We start from the raw sequence: 23,420 nt of genomic DNA, 5'->3' as shown, positions 1-23,420 counted from the left end.
AGTATCGGCCTCTAGGACTTACACCAACATTTAACTCTCAAGCAAAAAGTATGTGATATACTTTCTCTACATAACTTTGATGTCTCAAACATTCGTGGTCAAGAGTATGAAGGTGCTAGCAATATGAGAGAAGAATATAACGGTTTATGAGTACTATTTATGAAGGATTGTTCTTATGCATACTATGTTCATTATTTTGCTCACCGGTTTCATTTGTCTTGGCTACTGCATCAAGAGAAGTCAAATCAATTCATAGACTCTTTAATTAGCCCACTTTTATTGTTAATTTTGTTTGTATTTCTACTTTGTGTCATGATGACATACAAGCTTCTCAATTCGAAAAAATTAAATATTCGCTAAAGATTAGTGAAATTGTAACTAGTAAAGGTGAAAAATAAATTGGTACTTTGAGACGAGGCGAAGATACTCATTAGGGATCACACTTCGCTTCTATTTGTAGTTTGATAAATATGTATGAAGCAATTTGTATTGTTTCAGAAAAAATAGAGGAAGGATCCGGTTATGTTTCACATGGAGATACTGATACTGCTTGCAATCACTTGAAGGCATTTGATTTTATATTGATATTGCATCTAATGAAAAAAAATTAGGGGGAATACAAATATCCTTTGTCAAGCCTTACAACAACAATCTCATGATGTAGTTAATGTTATGCATTTAATTTGTACAATAAAAATTCGTATTCAAGAATTGAGAGAAAATGGTTGAGATAAATTATTTACATGTGTGAAGTCTTTTGTGATAAATATGATATTGAAATTCCTAATCTTGATGATATACATTCAGCAACAAGATTTGAATATTCTCATCAGGTAACCATTGAATATTATTTTAGAGTTGAAATATTTTCACTATCATTAACAATCAGTTATAAGAGTTGAATAATATATTTAATGAGCAAACGATTGATTTGTTAACTCAAAGTTATATTTTGACTCTCAAATACTATATGCACTTTAGTTAAAAAATATTATCCCATGAAATTCAATGAGCAGAAAGGATTCATTTATAATTTCAACTTCGGCATTTTATTATTGATGCTCGTCAAATATTGAGTTTGAACAATTTATTAAATATTCAAGAATTATATTTATCTTTGATTGTAACTTAAAAAAAGAAAATCTTCTACTTATTGATAAATTGTTCTATTAAATAAATGGAAACTAATTTTCTAGCATAACAGTTAATATTAAAAGAGAAATTATTGTAAGTATTGACTCCGAGTTATTACCGATAATTTTAAGATATTTACAAATCATAAAATATTATATTAAAAAAAATTAAGTCATATTTTTTAATTATTTGATGTTCAATTTTATATTTATTACAACTTAGTTATTTTATATACATATTATGATTTAAATATTTGATCTATAAATTTTGATGAATTTTGATGGTCACTTTAAACTTTTAGTCTGGTTCCGCCAAAGGCGTGGTTTAAATTTACTTTTTTTTATTATCAGACACTAATCCTAGTACTATGATTAATTTGAGTGGACTAAAAAGAATGGTGTGTTTTGTATGTCGTACATACTTGAAGTCAATTATGAAGTCTCTACATGTATATATTATTTACCAAATTGATGATATACAATATCAAAATTTAACCCAATTTGGATCAGAATTGCTACTTGCAAACCAACTAGTTAATTTATTTTATGAAGAAACATTAAAAACATTATCGGTAATGTCAGCAAAATTGATAATACTACATATATTTATTTAAACAATCGAAGAAAAAAAATGATTTTTTTCAGGGGGCGTTTAATGTTGAATCTTTAGTGATGAAAGAAATAAATTTTATATATATGTAGGTATGGAGCAAATTACTTGGGTTCTAGGTTATTTAACAAGCTTTGCTACTAAATTAGCTTCTAAATCAAAGTATCAGGGCGATAATCGTTAAGTGGGTTTGTGAAATTAAATTAGAATTAGTTTCAAAAAATTTTACTCAACTAATCCATTTTTAAAAAAAATCTCAAAATAACTCACTCTTCAGATTAATTCTCAAACTACCCCACTTTGAAGAGGTGACGTCAAATGAATTGGTGCACGCTCTCTAAGTTAAAGAGGTGGCGTCAATTGGATTGACTAGTGTATCTGGTGTTGTCAATCCAATTGACGCCCCTGTGTAAAAAAGAAGATGAGGCGTCAATTGGTCTGGTGTCTCTGTGTATTGCATAATTTTTTTTGAAAAATAATGTACGTTTTAGATAAAAGTCGAAATCGGACCAATTGATATTAATATTAATATGCGTTTACAAACGAATACCATAAAGACTAATGTCATTGACCGATGACCTAACCGACCTCCGGTACCACATCTCCTAGCTACCCGAACGTGTGGTCCTAATCCACGTTGATGCGAATTGGTTCGTTGGTTAGACAGAAACATACCTAAAGGCAAAAAAAAATTAGAAGTATTGAGAGACTAAGTGCCTTACGTGGATGGGTGCGAGTAAAAAATGATAAGGATGTTATGGAAGTGATGTTTGGACCAAATGATATCAGTTTGATTGTTGGAATCAGTTAGAAATGTTGTTTTTAAATGTTGTGGTTATCGCGCAAAAAGTCAATTGTTGTATAAATGGTCAATTTTGTAGTCTTTGTACATGTATGGACTTTGAATGTGATTGTATGAAATGATATTTGATATTTGAATGCATTGACTGTTTGAAATGAATTGTATGGATATAAAAGATGTTGAAATGAAAGAACATGATAACATGAATCAACATGGAATAGACTAAGTGATGAACTTGATGAATACTTAATCATGGATCAATGGACATGACCATAACTTGGATGAACAATGTCAAGCCTGAAACAAAAACTCTAGCAAGGCCCAAGATGTACAATGAACTAAGTCATAATCAAATATTCATGGACCAAACAACAATGGCAATGCAAATGACATGAATGACATTGACCATATGAAATAGGTTAGGCATGGACTAAGCATGAGGATATAACCAGATGCAATGCTATGGATGAATTCAATCAAGTGGGAGTTGTGATGTCATGGAAATGGACTTGAACCAATGAACATAGACAAGTAAAAGATGAACATGTAAGGTCAAGAAGTGAATGCTAAACAGACCAAAGAAACCTCCATAATAGACCATGAACAAGTGGGCATTGAATGGATCTTGACCAGGCAAGTGAAGCATACACAAGGATGATGCAACAATCATATGACTACCAAACACCACAACAATCATTTCAACCTTTCCTCAACGCATCATTCACACCAGGTGGTGGTGGTGTTCTTGGGCCCTCAAATCCTCAAACACATGGGATGAATCATCAATGTGGGTTAGGGCCACGCGTTCGGGTTGTTAGGGGATGTGGTACCGGAAGTCGGTTAGGTCATCCCGGTCAACGACATTATTCTTTATGGTATTCATATGTAAACACATATTATATTAATATCAATCGATCCGATTTCGACTTTTATCTAAAACGTACATTATTTTTCAAAAAAAATTACACAATACACAAATGAGTCAGACCAATTGACGTCTCCTCTCCTTTTTTACATATTAGTGCCAATTGGATTGGCAACACTATGAGCATTAACCAATCCAATTGGCGCCACCTTTTTAACTTAGAGAGCCAATTCATCTGATATCACCTCTTCAAAGTGGAATAGTTTGGAAATTAATATAAAAAATGGGTTATTTTAGAAAAAAAATTGAAAAAATGGATTAGTTCGGGTTATATTACTTATTCAAATTAGACAAAATTATGCCTGCAATCCTTTTAGTTTAGCCATTTGTCCAGATTGCTGCTGTATTGAAATAATTCACACAAACATGTCATATTCGTTCTATTTTTTTTTCCTACTTTTATAAAATATGAACTCTTAAAGTCAAAAATCTTAGAACTTGATGATTTAATCTCTAGTGTGAATATTTTTTTAAAACAGCTATAGGGACACATGAATTTTATTCTTTTGTAGTAGTACAGTCACAAAATATAACATAAATAATAATCGTACAGGAGAGATTATTAGAATATAGTTTTGAGGACATCGAATTTCCTTTCTAGAAGAAACCGTTTAAGATATCTGTTTTCCTTCACAAGTTATGCATGCAATAAACTACACTCCTCCCACCAATGCAAGACTTATTAATTAAAAAATTGTTAAGAAAACAAGGTTGGTGGACGATAGACACTCATCTAGAATAATTTGCATGCCACCTACAAAGTCTCATCACACGAAATGAATGAGGTTTTTGAAAGCATGATTTCAACTCATACTCTTGGTATGCTACAATTTATAATTACAACAACTCACAAGAAAAACAACCTATCCATATCCTATATATTTGCAAGAATATATATGAATAGCATTTCAAAGAGTATATATATATGTGAACATATTGTAATATCTGATGTATTAGACTTGAGAGTTCCAAAATGAAGAGAGTTGAGATTTTCAACCTATTGGCAACGGCTCTAACATTGTTGGCCATAGTGCCAAAGACTGAGTGTGAGGGTGAAGTAAGACCTATTGCACAAATAAATCCACGCCCACTTTGTCCTTCTCAGTTTGCACTAGTAAACTATGCATGTGGAAGGTTACCGTTTAGACCGGGGGCACCACCTGGACCTCCACCTGCACCTCCATCGCCTGATGATGATGGTGGTGACGATGATGGTGGCAATGACGAGGGACACAGAAACCACCACCATGACAATGGGCACGGGCATGGACACGGACAAGGACACAGTCGCAGACATGGACACAGACATAGGCGTCACCAGACCCAAGAGGAAGAAAATTGTTGCCGATGGGCTAGGGAAGTGGACAGCCAATGTGTTTGTGAACTTCTTGTTCGTTTGCCACCATTCCTGGTTAGGCCTTTGCATATCTACAAACTCACCATTGGTGAAGACTGTGAAATCACTTACTCCTGTGGTGGCCCAATCTGATTCTCAAGCTTGCATTAGCTCTGATGCATAGTACTGTTACTATTATCACACGAGTTTTTTTACTTGTTCTAAGTTTGTCATCTTAATGTTACAGTATGTCGAAAAAAGAAGTGTTTAAGGTTATAGTTATTGCTGTGGTTACTAAAGTATTGTTCTTTAGCACAGGTTTAAGGTTATAGTTTATGTTTGTGGTTCCTAAAGTATTGTTATTTAGCTTGTGCTATTGCTTACTCTCATATACACTGCCATTATCAGAGGTTATAAACAATGCTTCCATTAATATAGCTAGATTTATTAATTACTGGATTTATGTTTAATATGGATTGAATAATTATGTATTCATATTAGCTAATTGCTTTTAAAATAATTCAATATATATTTTTCATTATGCCTAGGTTCCTTTACACAATTGATTAGCCTCTTAAGTATAGCTAGTAATGCATTTTAGTTTGTTCTGAGAATTGATAAATCCACAGTAGCAATTTTGCACTATCAACTGTCTTGAAACTTTATAAACAAAAATCCCATTTTATTATAAATCAAATTAATTAAATCCTAAAAATTGTGATTTTAGACATATAGTAAGGCGATCTCAAAATAACTATGATCATATCACATTGCTGCATCATTTGAACATGGTAATAAATAGAAATAAATGTAACGACACTCCGTAGTAACAAATTAAACAATTTACTAGAAGTTAGGAAATACAAAATTGATATCCCTGAACTTTGGGATATATACACAAACGTTAAATTCTTGAGCAGAGTACTAATCAAACCTTTCAAACTTCATATTTTCTTCATCTAGCATGCTAAAGGCCTTCCTTTTCTTGGATGAATTAGCATCTTGAAATCCACTGTGTTCATTAAATTGAGCAGCAGTTCGAGCACGTAGTTCCTCCAAACTCTCACCTTCTTTCGCTCGCTCTATCACCTGAAAATAATAATGACCATTGTTTCTCAACTGTTCGCAACCTAATTTGAAACTATCGACACCACCTAAAAAGGGGCAGTGTATGGGATTCCCTAAATAGAATTTCTTGAATCCTTAACTAGTTTCACTTACCAAATGTCTTCCATACAAGTGAGTGCTTGAAAGTGCTGTAAGAGCATTTTGCGCCTCCTGCTGAGTAACATACTCCACAAAAGCAAAGCCTCTATGATTTCCAAACTTCATTGGCAATCTTAAGCTTTTAATCTGTGCAAGGTTTTGAGAAATCAAACATGAGTGAAAGGGAGAAATATGAATATTTACAGCAAACAACTATATGTAAATATTCTGTCTGAAAGAATGAATATTTACTAATAACTGGACCAAATTATCACTTTCAATAATAATCACCTGGCCAAACGGGCTAAACAATTGTCTCAGATCCTTCTCTGTTGCCTCAAAAGCAACATTTTTCACAAGCAACTTAGTTGAACTCTTGTCTTTCTCAACTTTCTTTACTACTTTACCACCATCCTTGACATGACAAGGTTGTAAATTAAGAGCATGACTGTCCAAAACAGTCCCCTATATCCAAACCAAAAGAATAATTAAAAAAATGCTTTGTGTAAAACAACTATAACTATAATAAGGATTTCAAATGCATATAACATGTATCGATTCATTCTAGTGTTTAAATACCTGCAAATTGCTACGAACACTCGTGGCAGTCTCTGCAGAGTCAAATTCAACAAATCCAAACCCCATAGAAACATTTTTCCCATTTTTTAAATGCTTCTTCACCTATTTATGAAAGCAGAGAAACAAAAAAATTATGAAAAACAGTCAAGTCATAGAAGTAAAATTTGTTCCTTAACACTTAGGCCCATTTACCTTGACACTCAAAATCCGCCCCTCTTTCATGTTTTCACTGAAATGTTGCCTCAAACTCTCATCTGTTGTCTTGAAATTTAGGTTCTTGACAAATAGAGACCGAGCCTGAAACATGATAGAATAATCAAATGATAGAAGAGCAACAATTATGGATTATTTAGCAATAGTTAATTTACACAGTTTCAAAATAAGTATAGATTGAATTATAAAGTAATCTGTAGAGAACGATAAAAGAGTAGTGACAAAAAGTACTATGACAGGTAACAAAAAGTAATTTAATAACAGAGGTCCTTGAACTATTTGAGCATTTTTAAATAGGCCCGTAAGCTGAAAAAATATAATTGTGTCCTTGAACTTGTCAATATTTTGTAACGAAATCCTTGAAACTAAAAAAAAAAGAGTCCCTAAACTTTTAGGTAATTCATAATTAGATTCTTGAACTTTTAAATAACTTGTAACTAAATACCTAAACTCCGAGACCTAATTAAAAATTATTTAAAAATTTAGGAACCCAACTAAAAACTTTAAGAAGAAATATTTCACTGTAAATTATTGACAAATTCAAAGATCTGATCCAAAACAGCTTTAGTTTAGGGATCTATATAAAAATATAAAGTAATTCAACCTAAAAAGTAAAATTAATTATCATAAGTATCAGTTTTATCGTCACCTGCATTGCATGTAAAACTTGGTCTATGCACTTCTATCTTATTTTTATCCATTAACCTTGCATTTTTCTCTTTTTCTATTTTCCATCAACTCTCGCAAAAGACTAAAGCATCTAAACAAACAATACCACACAAAACTAGAGCAAAGGAATGAAAGGGAAAAAAATTAATTTAGTAGGTCAAACCTCTATTCTATCCGGATCAACATCCATATCTGATATTCTTTCCACGTCTTGCTCTAGTATCAGTCGCTTGACATCCTTTTCACCAATTCCACCATTCACCTCATTATTTTCAGATGTTGATTTTGGGATAAGAATGTCAGAAGGAGCCCACTCCAAGTATAAGGGAGCATCCCTACATTAATTAAATAGAACACAGAGCAAGTCAATAGCCTTCAATGACTAAAAGTATAGGATTCCTACACTGAGCAGAGGGGAGGGGGTTGGCTGCTTTGCCTAAGATTATTCTATCATCTAAAGTGAGGAGGAGGAATGAAATATGGTTGTAAAGCATTTCAAAGTGTTAATCTTCCCAACTAACGAATTACAGGCTTTGGTCCAATTACTACAGAAATAGAATTAAAACGATGAAGTTACGGGCTTCATTCTGGATTATTCTACACTTATATGATAGGATCCCACATGAGAAGGTGGGGGCTCGAAGGGAAAATTACCACATCAGTTGCCTAAGCCCGTATTCTGGAGAGATTGTGTTAAGAGAAATTGAAAAGGACAAAATGGGAATATCCACATGGTTGAGAGTAACAGGGGGAAACAGGAAGCGAAGTGTGTACGAGAATTCTGTAAAAAGGATTCTGAGGGGAGAGAGAATGGTACTAAGTGGAATCATTGAGTTAGTTAGGCAGAGAGCATTGGTTCTCTGAAGAAGCATAGCTCTGTGGACAGTAGAATCGTCCTTCTATAGTAACCTTTGAATTACATAAGTAACAAATTGTTTCTCTCATTTTGCCTGTTAATTTCATCTTTTCTGCATTTTCTTTTTCAAATAACACAGAAGCAGAGCCAGAGACATCAATCTTTGTACAATTCAGACCGGCGTCATACGTATTGCAAGGATCATAATTTCTCTTTCTTACGAAGAATAATGCATATTCAACAGACGAAGATACAATAAATTCATTCATTGAGGATAACTTAAAGGCCTGATTGTCTATTGATAGAAGCTAATAAATTATAAAAGGTTACTTAACAGTTAACATGCTGCATGGGACTTGACCAAAAGAAACAAAAAATCTTACTTGTAACGCTTGTAAGCTAAACCTCTAAAAGCAGCTTTAGCTTCTGCTGGTTCAAGGAAGACAACCTGAAATATCATCTCCAAACAATTCAAAGCTTGAACAATAAGAGTTTAGTGTTACCTGTTCATTGAACAATTAACAGGTAACAACAAAAGCAATAACTTTAAAAATGCATCGCTGGTATATGTATTGTTACTAAAAAATTATAAATAAAACAATAATGGTATTTAAAATGAAAAAGGGAAAACTTCCTGCACAAGACTTTTATTAGTTTTTCTTTGGTTATTAGGACACTAGACTGTTCAACAACCACATATTCTGAAATAAAAAATACAATCGAAAGAACTCGAGGAGAGAAAAAAATACCAGGGCCAATGTTTTTGTCGAGGGGAGAATTATTTTATCCAAGCTACCAAATTTCCCAAACATCTTTGCAAGTTCACTTTCCGTAGAACCATAGGGCAAGTTTTTTGCTAAAAGTACATGGTTACTTCTTTTCACGCCTTCAACTTTACCCTTCGTAAGTTCTTCCAGAGACTCCACATTCACTCCAGCTTTTTTAAATGCATTTTTTGTTTCTGAAATTACTTGAGTTTCTCCCAGAGCAATGCGTACAGCAAGATCATCTGCTTCTCGATCCATTAAATCACTTTTACTAACACCATATTTCCGAGCAATGTTTTCTACGACCTATTAACATCGACACATAACTAAAATATAGATATATATGTAAGAAAGAACAAGCAACCTGCTAGCAATACAGCATCACTAAAAACATTTAAAATTGACTAACAATTATGTTTTCTAAATAAAAGTGTTCTTTTTATTCAATCTAATTTCTGGGCTTCTAACAATTTCTTGCACAACCCATATCCCGAAAATAAGAAATTATATTTTTTCATGTATGAAAGCAAAACTTAATAACCCTAGATACTTTTTATAGCAAATGAAAAACAGCAAGAAGAGATAAACAACAGAAAGGAAAATAAGTAACCTTTCAAAAAAACAGTAGACAAAGGGAGTGTTTAATCCACCTCGCAGGACTGGACAAACAGAATAGTATAAGTAATTGAATTACAACACAACTTTTTGCTCTATTTCTGTTAGGTGATCAATGCACAAGACAAAAGTAGTTTTGAGGGATATAAGGGGAAGAAACGGTGGAGAAGGTAATTGTGAGAGGAAAGTACGCTAACGGGAAATGGCAATTGAGGATAAAAGGAAAAGGTTGGGCTTTTTATTACTTATTGATGTTGTTATGAGTGGGACAAAAAGTTGTCCCGTGGATAAATTGTGAGTAAGAAAACTTAAGAATTGTCCTACCCTTCAAGTTTCATTTTGTTCGACAACCCATTCTTCATATCAAACATGGAAGTAGTAGTTTTGTGTTGTTCGGTCTTCCATTTTTTAGCAAATTAAATGCACCTAAAATGCTCATAAAAAACAGCTGACATGCCCGATCTCTATGCAGTTAGATACAGCAACCTTAATGAAATATCCATTAGCAGGGCACCATTGTGAGATTACAATAACAATATGATAGGAAGAGGTCCAAAACAGGGAAATCTTGGGACAATATTTTGTATATAAATTTAACAACTACTACTCTGGAACAGAGCTACTGTTCATAATTACAACTTATATAGAAAACAGTCACAACTTACACACAAACAGAAAGACACGGACCAGCTCGGTTCCTCCGAAGAAATTGAGAGTCTTGGATCTCTCCCTGTTAGAAGTCCCACATTGGACAATATATGGCTTGAACATATATATGAGTGGGGGCAATCCTCACCTTACAAACCGGTTTTGTAAGATTGAGTTAGGTCCTATGAAGCACGGACACCGGGACACTACACGACACAGACACTCCAACACCGATAATGTCAAAAACATAGCACACCGACACCGCAATAAATAAAATAGTATTTGAGTTTCATTTATCCATCTATTATTAAAAGAGTTGAAAATATTCTAATCAAAATTAATGTCTTTAATTTTTTATTGATAACATTGTTTCAATACATGTTTAACCATTTTAGATGTGTGTGAGATTTGTCCAAAAAATATATAAAGGTGTGTTGAAGCAAAGAAAAAAACAATTTTTTGTTGAAACACTTGTCTTAATTGTCTGACATATGTGGTATGAGTGTCATACAAGTGCCGGACATTGATTCAATGAGTGTCGAAGCAAGAAAAAAAAAAGAATTTTTAGGTTTTCCGACACTTGTTTAACTTTTCTGACATGTGTCGTACGCATGTCATACAAGTGTCGGACACCGCGACACGCCTACTTCTAGAAATGTATGTGCTCCATAGGTTAGGCCCAACCACATTTCTTAAGATGGTTTCAGAACCCAATTCAAGATCCGTTGGACCACCTGCTATTAGGTTTTTGCTATCGGATCATCCTCCATTAAGATCTATGCACCAAGTCCAATAGTGTTGGACATGAGGGGGGGTGCTAAAAGTTTCACATCGGACAATATATGATCTGTAAATATGTTTATAAGTGGGAGCAATATTCACCTTACAAGCCGATTTTGTAAGGTTGAGTTAGGCCCAACCACAATTCTTATCTCCCTTAAAAAAATGTTTGAGTGATGGGTCTCTACCACTGAATACTAACAACTTCCCGATAATCCCTTCTATGTGGCCTCTCTTCCTATTTATTCTTATTACAAACGTACAAACTGAAAACAAATAAAACATAACTGCAACAAAACTCACTGAAATGCCTTGCTTCTAAACTAGAGAAGCACAAACATAAAGGACAATATAAAAATTGAGAAGAGTTGAAAACAAATAAGTTGTGATTCTTAACAGAAAATATAAAGACAAAGACAGCATTGTTCATAACTTCAATGTACTATTGCAAAATTGATTACTCAAAAGGGATGAAATATTAAAATAATAGCTTTCAAATCATTAACGGGAAATAAACATACTGTATCAGGGCGCATGAACAGACTATTCCATGCTCTAGTATCTCCACTAGCCTCAGCTGCTTTCCTCTCTTCCTCTCTTCGTTGTTTGAGAGTTTTAGAGTCTTGGTCCTTGTTCCTACAACATATAAACCATAAAATGACAATACATGATAATGCAATTTAACACTGTTGATGATGCAATATTATGCCTTACTCTTCATTGTTTGAATGTCTTGGTATAGCTGGCATAACATGCAATAATCTCCCCTGGAAGATTGAATTGTCTGACTCTTCTAACGCCCTGATAAACATTTACCATGCAATTGCATAAATTACAATCGGAGGACAAGTAACAGCTAGAATTTAGAAACATTATTAGTGTTAGAAGGCATAGCAGTGATCTGAAGTCTAGTGATGTTGTAGCTACAAATACAATTCAATTGGCAGGGGATTATGCAATTTCAACCTACTTTGATTTATTGCAGAAAACATTTCATATAAATTTTAAGAGGTTCTTAGAATGTTTTAGAACTTTTCTATAACTCAAACCAATATGTTAAGAAATGTGGTTGGGTCTAACTCAACCCTACAAAACCGGTTGGTAAGGTGAGGACTGCCCCCACTTATACACTCATGTTCAGGCCATATATTGTTCGATGTGGGACTCTTAACACCCCCCCCCCCACGCCCAGGACTGGACATCTGGAGCGTGGAAATAAACGGTGGGTGGTCCGATAGTGGAAACCATAGTAGGTGGCCCACCGGATCTTAAACAAGGCTCTGATACCATGTTAAGAAATGTGGTTGGACCTAACTCAACCCTACAAAACCGGTTGATAAGGTGAGGACTGCCCCCACTTATACACTCATGTTTAGGCCATATATTGTCCGATGTGGGACTCTTAACACAATATAGTAATACTAATACAGTAAATACCTGTTATTTTCCAGGACACGGCCTAAGTGGAAAATATGGATTTTGATCATTAAAGTACAAAATATACTACTTTATCTAGTTAAAAGTATTATTTAAAAGAAACGAGAATACAAACAACCCACTCATGGAATACCCTCCTTAACAATAGAAGTACAGAGGAGACAAAAAGGGAAACCCAATCCATCACATATCTACTAATACACCCTTAAATAGACGATGGATGAACATTAAAAGAAGGAGAAGAATCCATGAAGACATGAACAATTCACAAAGGCCAAATACAAGACAAAAGAAGCATAGATGAAACATTATCATAAAGTCTTTGGCCCTCAATTCTCCAGTATCCTCTAAAGCTTATCAATATAAATGGTTCCAAATTGAAAACAAACACCCTAAATTAAACCATAAACATCTAAGTAACTCCACCTCCTCGTGGATGTGACTGTGGGTAAGTCATTGATAAGGACGTGGGTATTATGGAGTGCATAACCTAAGTCTCACTCTCACATTGAGCAGTATGCTTGGTGGAGTATTAAAGTGGTTTGGTTTTTCCCCCGTGATATCAAGCCTTTAAGGGAAAAATATTATATATGCCTACATATGCAACCTGAAGATTCTTCAAGAAAATAATGACCAGTGTTGTCGATGGCGATCCATGGCGGAGAGCCAAAATTCCACCATACCAGCCGCGTTGTGGCACCGTTATAGCGGATTATGGCGGAAAAACCTGCAATATCAGCCGATATGTACCATTGCGGCGAGCCCAAAAACCGCCATGTATACCGCCATAGCGACCATGGCACCGCTATTTGATAACACTGATAATGACTCAATGCTTTAAAAGCACTCCCTCACAAATTATACTGCTCAGCCATGAACTACAAGAAAAATTTACAATACAACAATTGTTGGTACTATAAATGAAGGTGAGGCGGCAATTTCTATCCATCTAGTTGTTACCTGGCTGCAAACTCTGGAACTGAAAAATGAATATAAGCTATTCCCTTGGATCGTTTTGTCTCCTTATCAACAACTAAATGAACCTGTGAGACACTACCAAACTGACTGAAATGCTCTTCCAGTTCCTCCTCGCTGCAATAGAATAACAATAAAATGACAATCAACTAGAAATATATAAATAAATAAATACTAAGGTCAATTGAAAAGCCAGAATCAATGAAACATATTAGTAATCTAGAAATTTAACTTGCAGAAGACATTCATTTTTGTAGAAAAATAATAATTGAAAAGGTAGCAAAACAATATTAAACATGCATCCCTAAGATAATTTGAGAAAGTACCTGGTTGTATATGGCAGATTTCGGACAAACAGTCGACATGACTCAGAAACTCCTTTCTTATCTTCTGGATTGGATAACTGCCCCCCTTCCTCAGTTGCATTCACTTGAGACTTATCATTGGCAACATCCTCTCTAAAAGTATCTTCTTGGCCCTCTAAATCTAACTTTTGAGCACCACTTTTTGGGGTTCTTTGAGAAGGGTTATTACCACAATTTTCATCATGTTCACTAACATGTATGTGGCTATCTTTGTCATCATCGTCAGAAGATGCCAAATCGCTGTTGCCGTCATCGTTTTCATCATCACTGCTTTCAGAATCAGACCACTCCGTTGTCACTTTACTCTTGAAATAATCCATATCAGAAATCACTTTATCATGCTTAAGCTCGTGCGACTTGTCGGATTCAAGATTATTTGGTAATCCATCTACTTGTGAGACGCTTAAGATATGATGGTTTGCAACTGATGTACCTTTGGTCTCCTTATTCAATGTTGCTTGGTTGTTGCCATCATTGGATACAACCGAAGTATCATTTCCCCACAACTTAGACTTTGCCCGAGGTTGCATGACCTGAAGAAAATCTTGAAGCTTCGGGTCATCAATGTCCTTAGAATAGTCTCCTTGCCCTTTAGCTTTAGCATGATTGTTCGCCTCCGGAGTGACCACTTTATTGTCTATTTTTGTAGAATGTCTACTCCACGGACGACGAAGTTTTGCATCACCTTGTTTTTGAGCCTCCTACTTGGTTAAAGGAGAACAGGTAAAACATATTTTATGGCTTTTAGTTTCAGTAATAAAAGTATTGAATAAGATAAGTAACATAATATAATAGTGTGGAAGAAGCTAAGGAAAAAATGGAATAACCAACCAACCTCACAAGTAATTCTAAGTGTGCCGAGGTAAGATCTATTGAAATATCGAATCGCTTCCTGAGCCTCCTGGTCTGTACGAAATCCGATAAAAGCAAATTGGCGAGTTTTACCGTTTCTGCGCTAACCAGCAAATCAACACAGAGCGGTTAAAATTCTAAACAAGTGTTTATGAAAATTGGGATAAGGATTTTATGATTTAAGGAAAGAAACAATACTTGGTACGCATAAGCTTGACATCGGTTATTTCTCCTTTCTGAGAAAATAATTCTTTTAGTTGATCCTCAGCAGCGTATTTAGGGAGATTCTTCACACATATCCTCGACCTGGAAACGCACCCATAACCAAGTCATTTAGCATATTTTGGTTCTGATTTAGGATATCTGTGGTGTTTATGCTTCTTTCTATATTTCTGCGTTACGTTATATGTTCTGTATAGGGAATGGCCTTTGGGCCTCAGGTCCTAATTATATTTCAGATAGCCTCAACTAATTTCCCTTAAGTGCAATACATTATAGCTGTGTAGCAGTCAGATTCTGTTGTTAACAGCTGTAACAGCCACTCAAATCCACTCATGCAACTATTTTTCAGAATTTGGAATATACATCTTAACAATTGTAACAGCCACTCAAATCCACTCATGCAACTAGTTTTCAGAAATTGGAATATACTACATCTTAACAATTGTAAAAGCCACCCAAATCCACTCATGCAACTATTTTTCTAATTTTGAAATATACATCGTTCAGATCCTCAAAAAGATTTCTCTTTTTCTATCATTTTCTTCAATTTCCTTGGAACTACTAATTCTAAAATGAATGAATGAATGCCAAATTTGCACTTACATGGTTCCTTCTAGTATATTTGCACAGTTGCACTGGAGTATGATAGACAACGCTGGAGGTGGATGTGTCTGTAACAGATAAAATAATCAATATTTATTATTATTATTATTATACAATACAGATCAGAGTTATGCTTAGTTCATCTTGATTACAGGTTGTTTATACTGCCCATCACATAGGGCAAGGTTTAACACTAAACCCTAACTAAATACTACAAAAATCATAATTCAAGCAAACTGTTAAACAAATTGATTAGGGCAATTAAAGACTTTTTATGAACACTTTTGATTCCAGACACAGCAATAGAAGTATAAGAGACGAACTTACATGGATGCTCTTTGAAACTCTTATGAAGGTGGAGTTCAGGAAGGGAGGTAGCACGGTGCACCGGCGAGAGATGGATGACAGTTGAAAGCGCAGCTATCGGATTCAGAGACGGGCTAGGGTACCGTAAATTCGGGACTTGGTTCAAAAGCGAAACGACGTGGTTTTGACTTTTATATTTTAGTATTTTACCAATTATTCATAAACCGGATCGGACCGAATGTGGACCTATGCCGGGTCGAGCTGCTTGATGGATTGAAGTTGCGTAGGTTTAGGGTAGAGGTGTTCGTCATTATGTTTGGATGAATTTTGAGCCGGGTCCATCCGATCAAAATATAAATTTACTTATTATTTAATTTGGTTTTGATTAATTGATTAGAAAAATCTGATCCAATTTTTTTCGATTTAATTTGAATTGATTTTTAATCATTTAAAATATAAAATATAACTTTTTTAAATTCTAGAAATTATAATAAATAATAGATTTGATATAATATAAAAAATAAGAACCATAGGATTGAAACAAATAAAATAATAAAATAATAGATTAAACAAAATTAATAAATAATATTAAAATAATAAATATTATTAAATAATAAATTATAACAACATATTATATTAAATATAATAATAATAATAATAATAATAATAATAATAATAATAATAATAATAATAATAATAATAACATATGCGGTTTAGTTTGGTTTGAATCCAAACTGAATGATTTTTATAAAATGACATTCAAATACATCTAATAACATTCAATTTTTTGCGATTTTCTATTTTTTTGGATTGATATGCAGTTTTTATTTGATTTGGTTCGGATTTGAACACTCCTAGTTTAGGGTGTGACTTTGGGAGGAAAATTTTACCTCATATCCCATTATTTATTTTCATATTCATAAATTATTAATTTTTATCAAAATATCCTCATATAAATAATTTATTATAAGTTTAAAATGTTTAAAAATCTGACTACCTGAACTTTTTCCAAATCGTTTTTGTCAGATTCACACTCTTCTCTTTCAAATCCTTCATCATATTCGTCAATGATAGCGACTTCCAATGCTACTCACTTTGTCGTCCAACGGTAAGTCGTTGTTGTCATTGAAGCAATAGGAGTTTTCCACGTCTTCCTCCAGGAACAGACGATCAAGTCCTGACGAATACTCCATTTGTTCCCCTACAACAAGATAATGTCCAATCTAAGGTAAATTAGGGAGTGTTTTAACCTCTTTCATTCCTCGGATCAACACTGCAATGTCACATAAGCAAACATTCATTCAGACCACCATTGTTTCCTACAATGTCAAGGCGAGAAATGTTTCCCAACTTTCAACTCTCGCAGGTTAATATTGGCTTTTAGGGAGCTAAATTCATGTTAAACCACACGTATCATATGGTGTAGCAACATAAATCCCATTCATAACTGATAGATTTATTTGGAATGAAGAAAATTTACACAATGTTAATCAGAATAAAAATAATGTAGAAGAGGCGACTTCACATAAAACCGCCATCCTTGAACTAAGAAGAGATCCATAAGTCACAAAGTTATCGACGACATATGCATCTAACTCATTTCCCTCGATCTCGAGGGAGGAAGAGGTAGTCAACTCCTCCTGAAGCTTGTCGTCCTAGAAGGAGAGAAATATATCTCGGAGATGCTCTCGTCCAAATACGAAAGAAAAAACCCTTGTCTGCATGCATTTTGGACAGTAGAATTGCAAAGTCGCTATAGAAGTTGTCAAAGCTTCAGAGCTACAATGGGAAAGGAGATCCAGATGGACATGTCGAGTATGTAGAGAACCAATTAGACTTCTATCATGCTAAATGAGTTGTGAAGTGAAAGCTCTTTGAACTAACCCTAATTGAATCAGCCATGGCCTAGTACAAGTCCCTTCCAACTGAATCACAAACTTTTAGTCCGACTTGTGTAAGGCTTTCATGGACCATTTTACCGCTAGGAATAGGCAACTGAATACCATGATGGTGCTTAGTAGAATCACACAGTGTAAGAAAGAAACCATACGCAGATACATTGACTGCTTCGCCAAAGTGGTTGTGGCTATTGGAGGCTCAGATGAGAGTCTGGGTGTTAGATCTTTGAAAAAGACCTAAGATCAGACTGTGTGTTTTCAAGAAAAGTTAAGATGCAAAGAGGCCCATAATCTAAAGGACTTGTTAAATATGGTGTATCCATACATCAAATACAAAGAAAAACTCTTGGCTGATGATGTTAGCTGAGTACCGGGAGGTGCAAGACCTAACAGACCATCAAAAAAGGACGTCATTTGATCCAAAGAAGAAAATGAGCATGAACGTCGCTCCAGTTTTGATACATACACTCCCTTAAACACTTCACGATAGATCATCTTAAAGGAATGTTCAAACGCATAGTTTAAAGAAGTTGTGATAAGGAACCTGTATTCGGTTAATGAGTCTGCATAAACGAATAAATCCAAATATTATCGTTTCCACAAGACACACAAACATAAAACAAATTATTACATCCAACTGAAGGATGAAATTGAAGTGTTAATAAAGAAAAGGAGATTGGTTGAATATATCAGAGATGGCAAGAGGGGCCAAGAGGACTTTCCGAAGAAAAAACATATCCCTAAGAAGACTGTCGAAGTAGTCACTAAGAACAAAGGCATGAATGTAAGCAGCAAGGAAGAAGAATGAACCAATGGGAAGCACTAGTATATCGCTTCCATCACAAGAGGCGCCCAAAGGGAAAGCAATATGTCTAAGAGTACCAAAAAGAGAAAGACCATTGAATTGATGGTTATTCCAATGCACCCACAATGAAACCGAGCCACGAATAGGCACATAACCGACTCACCCCTCTTGTAGCTAGCCACTATAGAGGTTGTAGTAAATCTACCATGCGTCAACCTCGAACTAGGTTTTCATCTGGGGGCATGGGAAGAGGTACTAGTCATTAGCCGAGTATAATCCCCATAAACATCTGAATGAGAAGGGCGACCCAAAATGCAGCGGAATTTAAAAAAAAATCTCCTTTAGTGATCCTTACGAATGGGCATGATCAGTGATAGACTCGCTACCTCTTGTGGCGATTGTAACCTTTGATGCAGATTTGCGGAGCGATCACGAGCGTTGAACAATGACAACGCCTCTACTCAGTCCACACGAACGGATTCCTTCAATCTCAGTGCTAGCTGCTACGAATGAAGGCTTTAAGTGAGAGAGAAAGAGAGAGAAAGAGAGAGAGAGAGAGAGAGAGAGAGAGAGAGAGAGAGAGAGAGAGAGAAAGAGAAACGAAATTGCAACTGCATAAATGCTTCTGCACAAGGGTTCTATTTATAGAACCACTTGTGTGGGCTGCAAGCTAAAAATCCCACTTAAGTGTATGTGGCCCATATCTTATAATATGCCAAAATCACTTAAGTGCATGGTACCTTACCATATTTCGTATTCTACTTAAGTACATTGTACCTTACGATGTTCTACAATTCACTTAAGTGCACTGTACCGTATGGTGTTCCTTAGTTACTCTATCTCTCATCAATCCGTCCTTTTGTGTGTGACCCTGTAGGTTTTCACGGCATTAGCAATTATATTAAATCACGTATTTAACATAATAAATAGTGAGCGGTATCTAGCAACACATCACTGCTACCCAAGACACGAAAATGTCATGTGATTTGACAAATCCTTTTGTGATAATACTTATGTGTATAATTACCATTTTGCCCTTATATCTATATTGAACACAAGGCATAGACTGTGTCATCCTTGTCAAGTTCAATATTGGGCCCATAGACATTTATCCTGTTACGCAAGATGGGCAAATTCCATCTAGGTCACTCATGTCCCTCAGCATGCTTCGTGGAGTACCCATCAACTGTCTTTATGGTCATCCAGTTACGGACAACGTTTGATCAGCAATAAGGCACTTGACTCTACATCTAGGATCTATAGTGGTTTCAGGTCGAATGGTGGTATACACCATTATCTCCATGAGAATAACTTATGACACTTTGCATAACATTCTATATAGTATTATCATAGCAGGTCAATCCAGTATAAATATTACTCTTAATATTCATACCTATGTTTAAGACTTGATAACTCCTTATCCATGATCCATGAGATGTGATCATCAGTCTATATACATAATAGTCTTAATGCTTTAATGTTATCCCACTTCACAATAAAGCTCGACTACGGATACTTTAAGAATAATGTCCTTATGTTTAATGTGATCTCATGATTAAGTCACACTTGATACATTCAATGGACTAGCTATTCTAGGGACTTTATTAAACAAACATAATAAAGAAAAAGCCTTTTATTATTAATAAATAATTCAACACAAGTACCAAAAGTATTGGCCTCTAGGGCTTACACCAACAATCTCCCACTAGCACTGGAGCCAATCAGGCATACCCCTAATTCCCATAGATCTAGTATGGCCATCATGCTTCTACTGCGCAAAAGGCTTTGTCAGTGGGTCAACAATATTGTCAAGTGTAGGTACTCTGTATATTTTCACATCTCCTCTATCTATTATCTCTCGAATGAGGTGATAACGTCTAAGTATGTGTTTGGATCGTTGGTGAGATCTAGGCTCCTTAGCTTGTGCGATAGCATCATTGTTATCACAATAGAGACCAATGGGATCCACAATGCTAGGAACTATGCTAAGTTCACTAATGAACTTTTTGATCCAAATAGCTTCCTTTATTGCACTTAAGGCAGCAATATACTCGGTCTCGATTGTAAAATTAGCAATTGTATCTTGCTTTGAACTTTTCCAGCTCACAGCGCCACCGTTTAAGCAAAACACATAACCAGATTGCGATCTAAAGTCATCCTTATCTGTCTGGAAGCTAGCATCGGTGTATCCAATTACAGCAAGCTCTTCTTGACCTCCATATATAAGGAATAAGTCCTTAGTCCTTCTTAAATACTTAAGGATATTCTTGACAGTTACCCAATGAGCATCACCGGGATCAGACTGGTACCTACTCGTTGCACTTAAAGCATACGAGTCATCTGGTCGAGTACATAACATGGCATACATGATAGATCCTATTGCAGATGCATATGGAATCTTATTCATGCGATCCCTTTCTTCCTTAGTTGAAGGGGATTGTGTTTTTGATAGACACAGGCCATGTTGCATAGGTATGAATCCTTTCTTGGAATCATGCATATTAAAGCGTCTCATCACTTTTTCTATGTATGTACTCTGACTTAGACCAAGTAGTTTTTGTGATCTTTCTCTATAGATTCTGATTCCTAATATATAGGCTGCTTCACCTAGGTCCTTCACAGAAAAGCATTTCCCAACCAAGACTTTACTTGCTGTAGGGTAGGGACATCGTTTCCAATGAGTAATATGTCATCTACATATAATACCAGGAAAACGATCATGCTCCCACTAACCTTCTTGTAGACACAAGGCTCATCTTCGTTCTTGATGAATCCATATTGTTTTATTGTTTCATCAAAATGAAGATTCTAGCTTCTGGAAGATTGCTTCAATCCATAGATTGATCTTTGTAACTTACATATCTTTTGGGCTTCTTCTGGTATGTCAAATCCTTCAGGCTGTGTCATGTACACATCCTCAAGAAGATTCCCATTAAGGAAAGCAGTTTTGACATCCATCTGCCATATTTCATAATCATGATATGCAGCGATAGCAAGTAAAATCCGAACAGATTTAAGCATTGAAACTGGTGAAAAGGTTTCATCATAGTCAACCCCATGAATTTGTTTATATCCTTTTGCAACCAGACTTACCTTATAGGTATGTACCTTACCATCCATGTCAATCTTCTTTTTGAAGACCCACTTGCATCATATAGGGTTAACTCCTACAGGAGGTTCTACCAAGGTCCAAACTTGGTTTGTGTACATGGAATCCATTTCAAATATCATGGCTTCTAGCCACTTCTTAGACTCGGGACCAGTTATGGCCTCTTGGTAGGTCACAGGCTCATCTTGATCCATGAGTAATACATCACCTTGATCAGTTATGAGATATCCATATTGTCGCATCCGCGAAAAACAACCGGCGGGCTAAAACAAAAACAAACAGAGCCGTCACCGTGCGTTATTTATCCCAAAAGAGGGAAAGGAAACGCTCGAAGTAAACCTGGAAAAGCATGGTCTCGTGACCAAAGAGAATGGGATCGAGAGTAGGTTATGCGAAGGGAAGGTATTAGCACCCCTACGCATCCGTCGTACTCGACGGGATCCACGCTCAAAAGATAGGAAAAGGTTGCTAAAACAAACATCACACGCACACACTGAAGACAACACAGGTGGAGGAAAAGGGGAGAGGGCTCGCTAGGACGTCGCATCCTATGCCTATGTATCTCATCTGGAATGAGAATCAGAGCTGCCGTAGTTCGGCTCACGCACGCCGAAACAAACACACGCACAAAAAGGCAAACATGGAACCCGAACGCCAATAGCTGGACTTACATCAGCTTCCGAACCAAACAAAACCCACACTGGAAACCAGATGCCACTTGATGGACTTATACCGGACTCCAAGCACACAACAAAAGGATACGGAATGCCAATTGCTGGGCTTACATCCATCTCCTACACACACAAGAAGAACAAGCAACAAGTTACTAAGGAGTCGGGAACTCGAGCCTAGCAACTGTCAAGCAAACACACACAAAAAGAAAAAAGGATAAAAAACAAAAAGGGTGCCCGGAGAGATCTCGCGCGACCTCCTGCCTACGTACCTCATCTGGTATGAGGATCAGGACAACGTAGTTCCCCTCAACAGGGGAGAAAGACTAGCCTAACCAGATACAGAGGGAGACACAACTAGGGAGACTATGACTCGAGCCTAGATGTTATCATGCATATCATCCCTAAGTTAAGGTTGGCTATCTAACTTGCTCAGGCATCAAGCTAATCCTAAACAGGCAAAGCAAAGCATGCAAGCATAACCAAAACAAAGCACACATTCACAATTAGCACACACTATATACAGACAAAGTGGGCTCACACAAGGGTTAGGCTGCAAAAGTAAGCCAACTGTATCAGGGTGATGTTAGCTCTTAACCCTGACATTGAGAGTCAGGGTGAAGCAGATGAAATAGGAAGTGAGGGGTGTGCCTCACAGCTCTTATCCCTGGCCAGGGAGAGCTTCAGACAATGAAGTGTGGGTTCAGAAAGTGGGAACCCTTCTACACTTATGACACTGACTCAACTGTACAACTGTACAAGGATCTTGGGTTACTATCCTCAAGGCATCAACATGTAATGTGAGCCAAGGGATGACTCAACAGAAGAGCAGGAGATGGATTGCACATCTCTTGTGTCTGCCAATTGCCTTATTCAAGGTTTTTTCCTGCTTGGGGACAAAGATAAACAAGCACAAACATTGCCTCTTAAGGAGGACTTCAGACAGGTGCCTGGCCAAGTAACAGGCCAGGTCTTACAGACTACATGGAGTTAGTGATGCTACCTCAATTGGTTAAGCAACCAAGCACCAGCAAAAGC

At 35.9% G+C, this 23,420-nt stretch overlaps 2 protein-coding genes across 2 annotated transcripts; one reads left to right on the top strand and one right to left on the bottom strand.

Moving 5' to 3' along the window:
- The first annotated feature begins 4,384 nt into the window (after positions 1–4,384).
- LOC127126170 (uncharacterized) lies at positions 4,385–5,159 on the top strand. The gene has a single exon (XM_051055052.1). It carries the CDS (start codon positions 4,444–4,446, stop codon positions 4,957–4,959), a length of 516 nt encoding a protein of 171 aa, XP_050911009.1. The 5' UTR covers positions 4,385–4,443; the 3' UTR covers positions 4,960–5,159.
- A 382-nt stretch (positions 5,160–5,541) lies between these two features.
- On the bottom strand, positions 5,542–16,112 carry LOC127126169 (multiple RNA-binding domain-containing protein 1). Its single transcript, XM_051055051.1, has 16 exons — positions 15,921–16,112; positions 15,594–15,661; positions 14,967–15,074; positions 14,752–14,866; positions 13,878–14,617; positions 13,537–13,668; positions 11,854–11,940; positions 11,661–11,775; positions 9,079–9,402; positions 8,713–8,777; positions 7,637–7,808; positions 6,784–6,888; positions 6,592–6,693; positions 6,304–6,477; positions 6,028–6,159; positions 5,542–5,895 (listed from the first exon to the last, which is right to left on the bottom strand). Coding segments are annotated over exons 2-16 (2,538 nt in total). The 5' UTR covers positions 15,596–15,661; positions 15,921–16,112; the 3' UTR covers positions 5,542–5,730.
- Positions 16,113–23,420: the final 7,308 nt, after the last annotated feature.

The sequence above is a fragment of the Lathyrus oleraceus genome, chromosome 3 (assembly GCF_024323335.1).
Source record: "Lathyrus oleraceus cultivar Zhongwan6 chromosome 3, CAAS_Psat_ZW6_1.0, whole genome shotgun sequence".
Lineage (NCBI taxonomy): Eukaryota > Viridiplantae > Streptophyta > Magnoliopsida > Fabales > Fabaceae > Lathyrus > Lathyrus oleraceus.
Note: the sequence above shows the minus strand (reverse complement) of the source record. Positions and strands in the feature narration are given on the sequence as shown.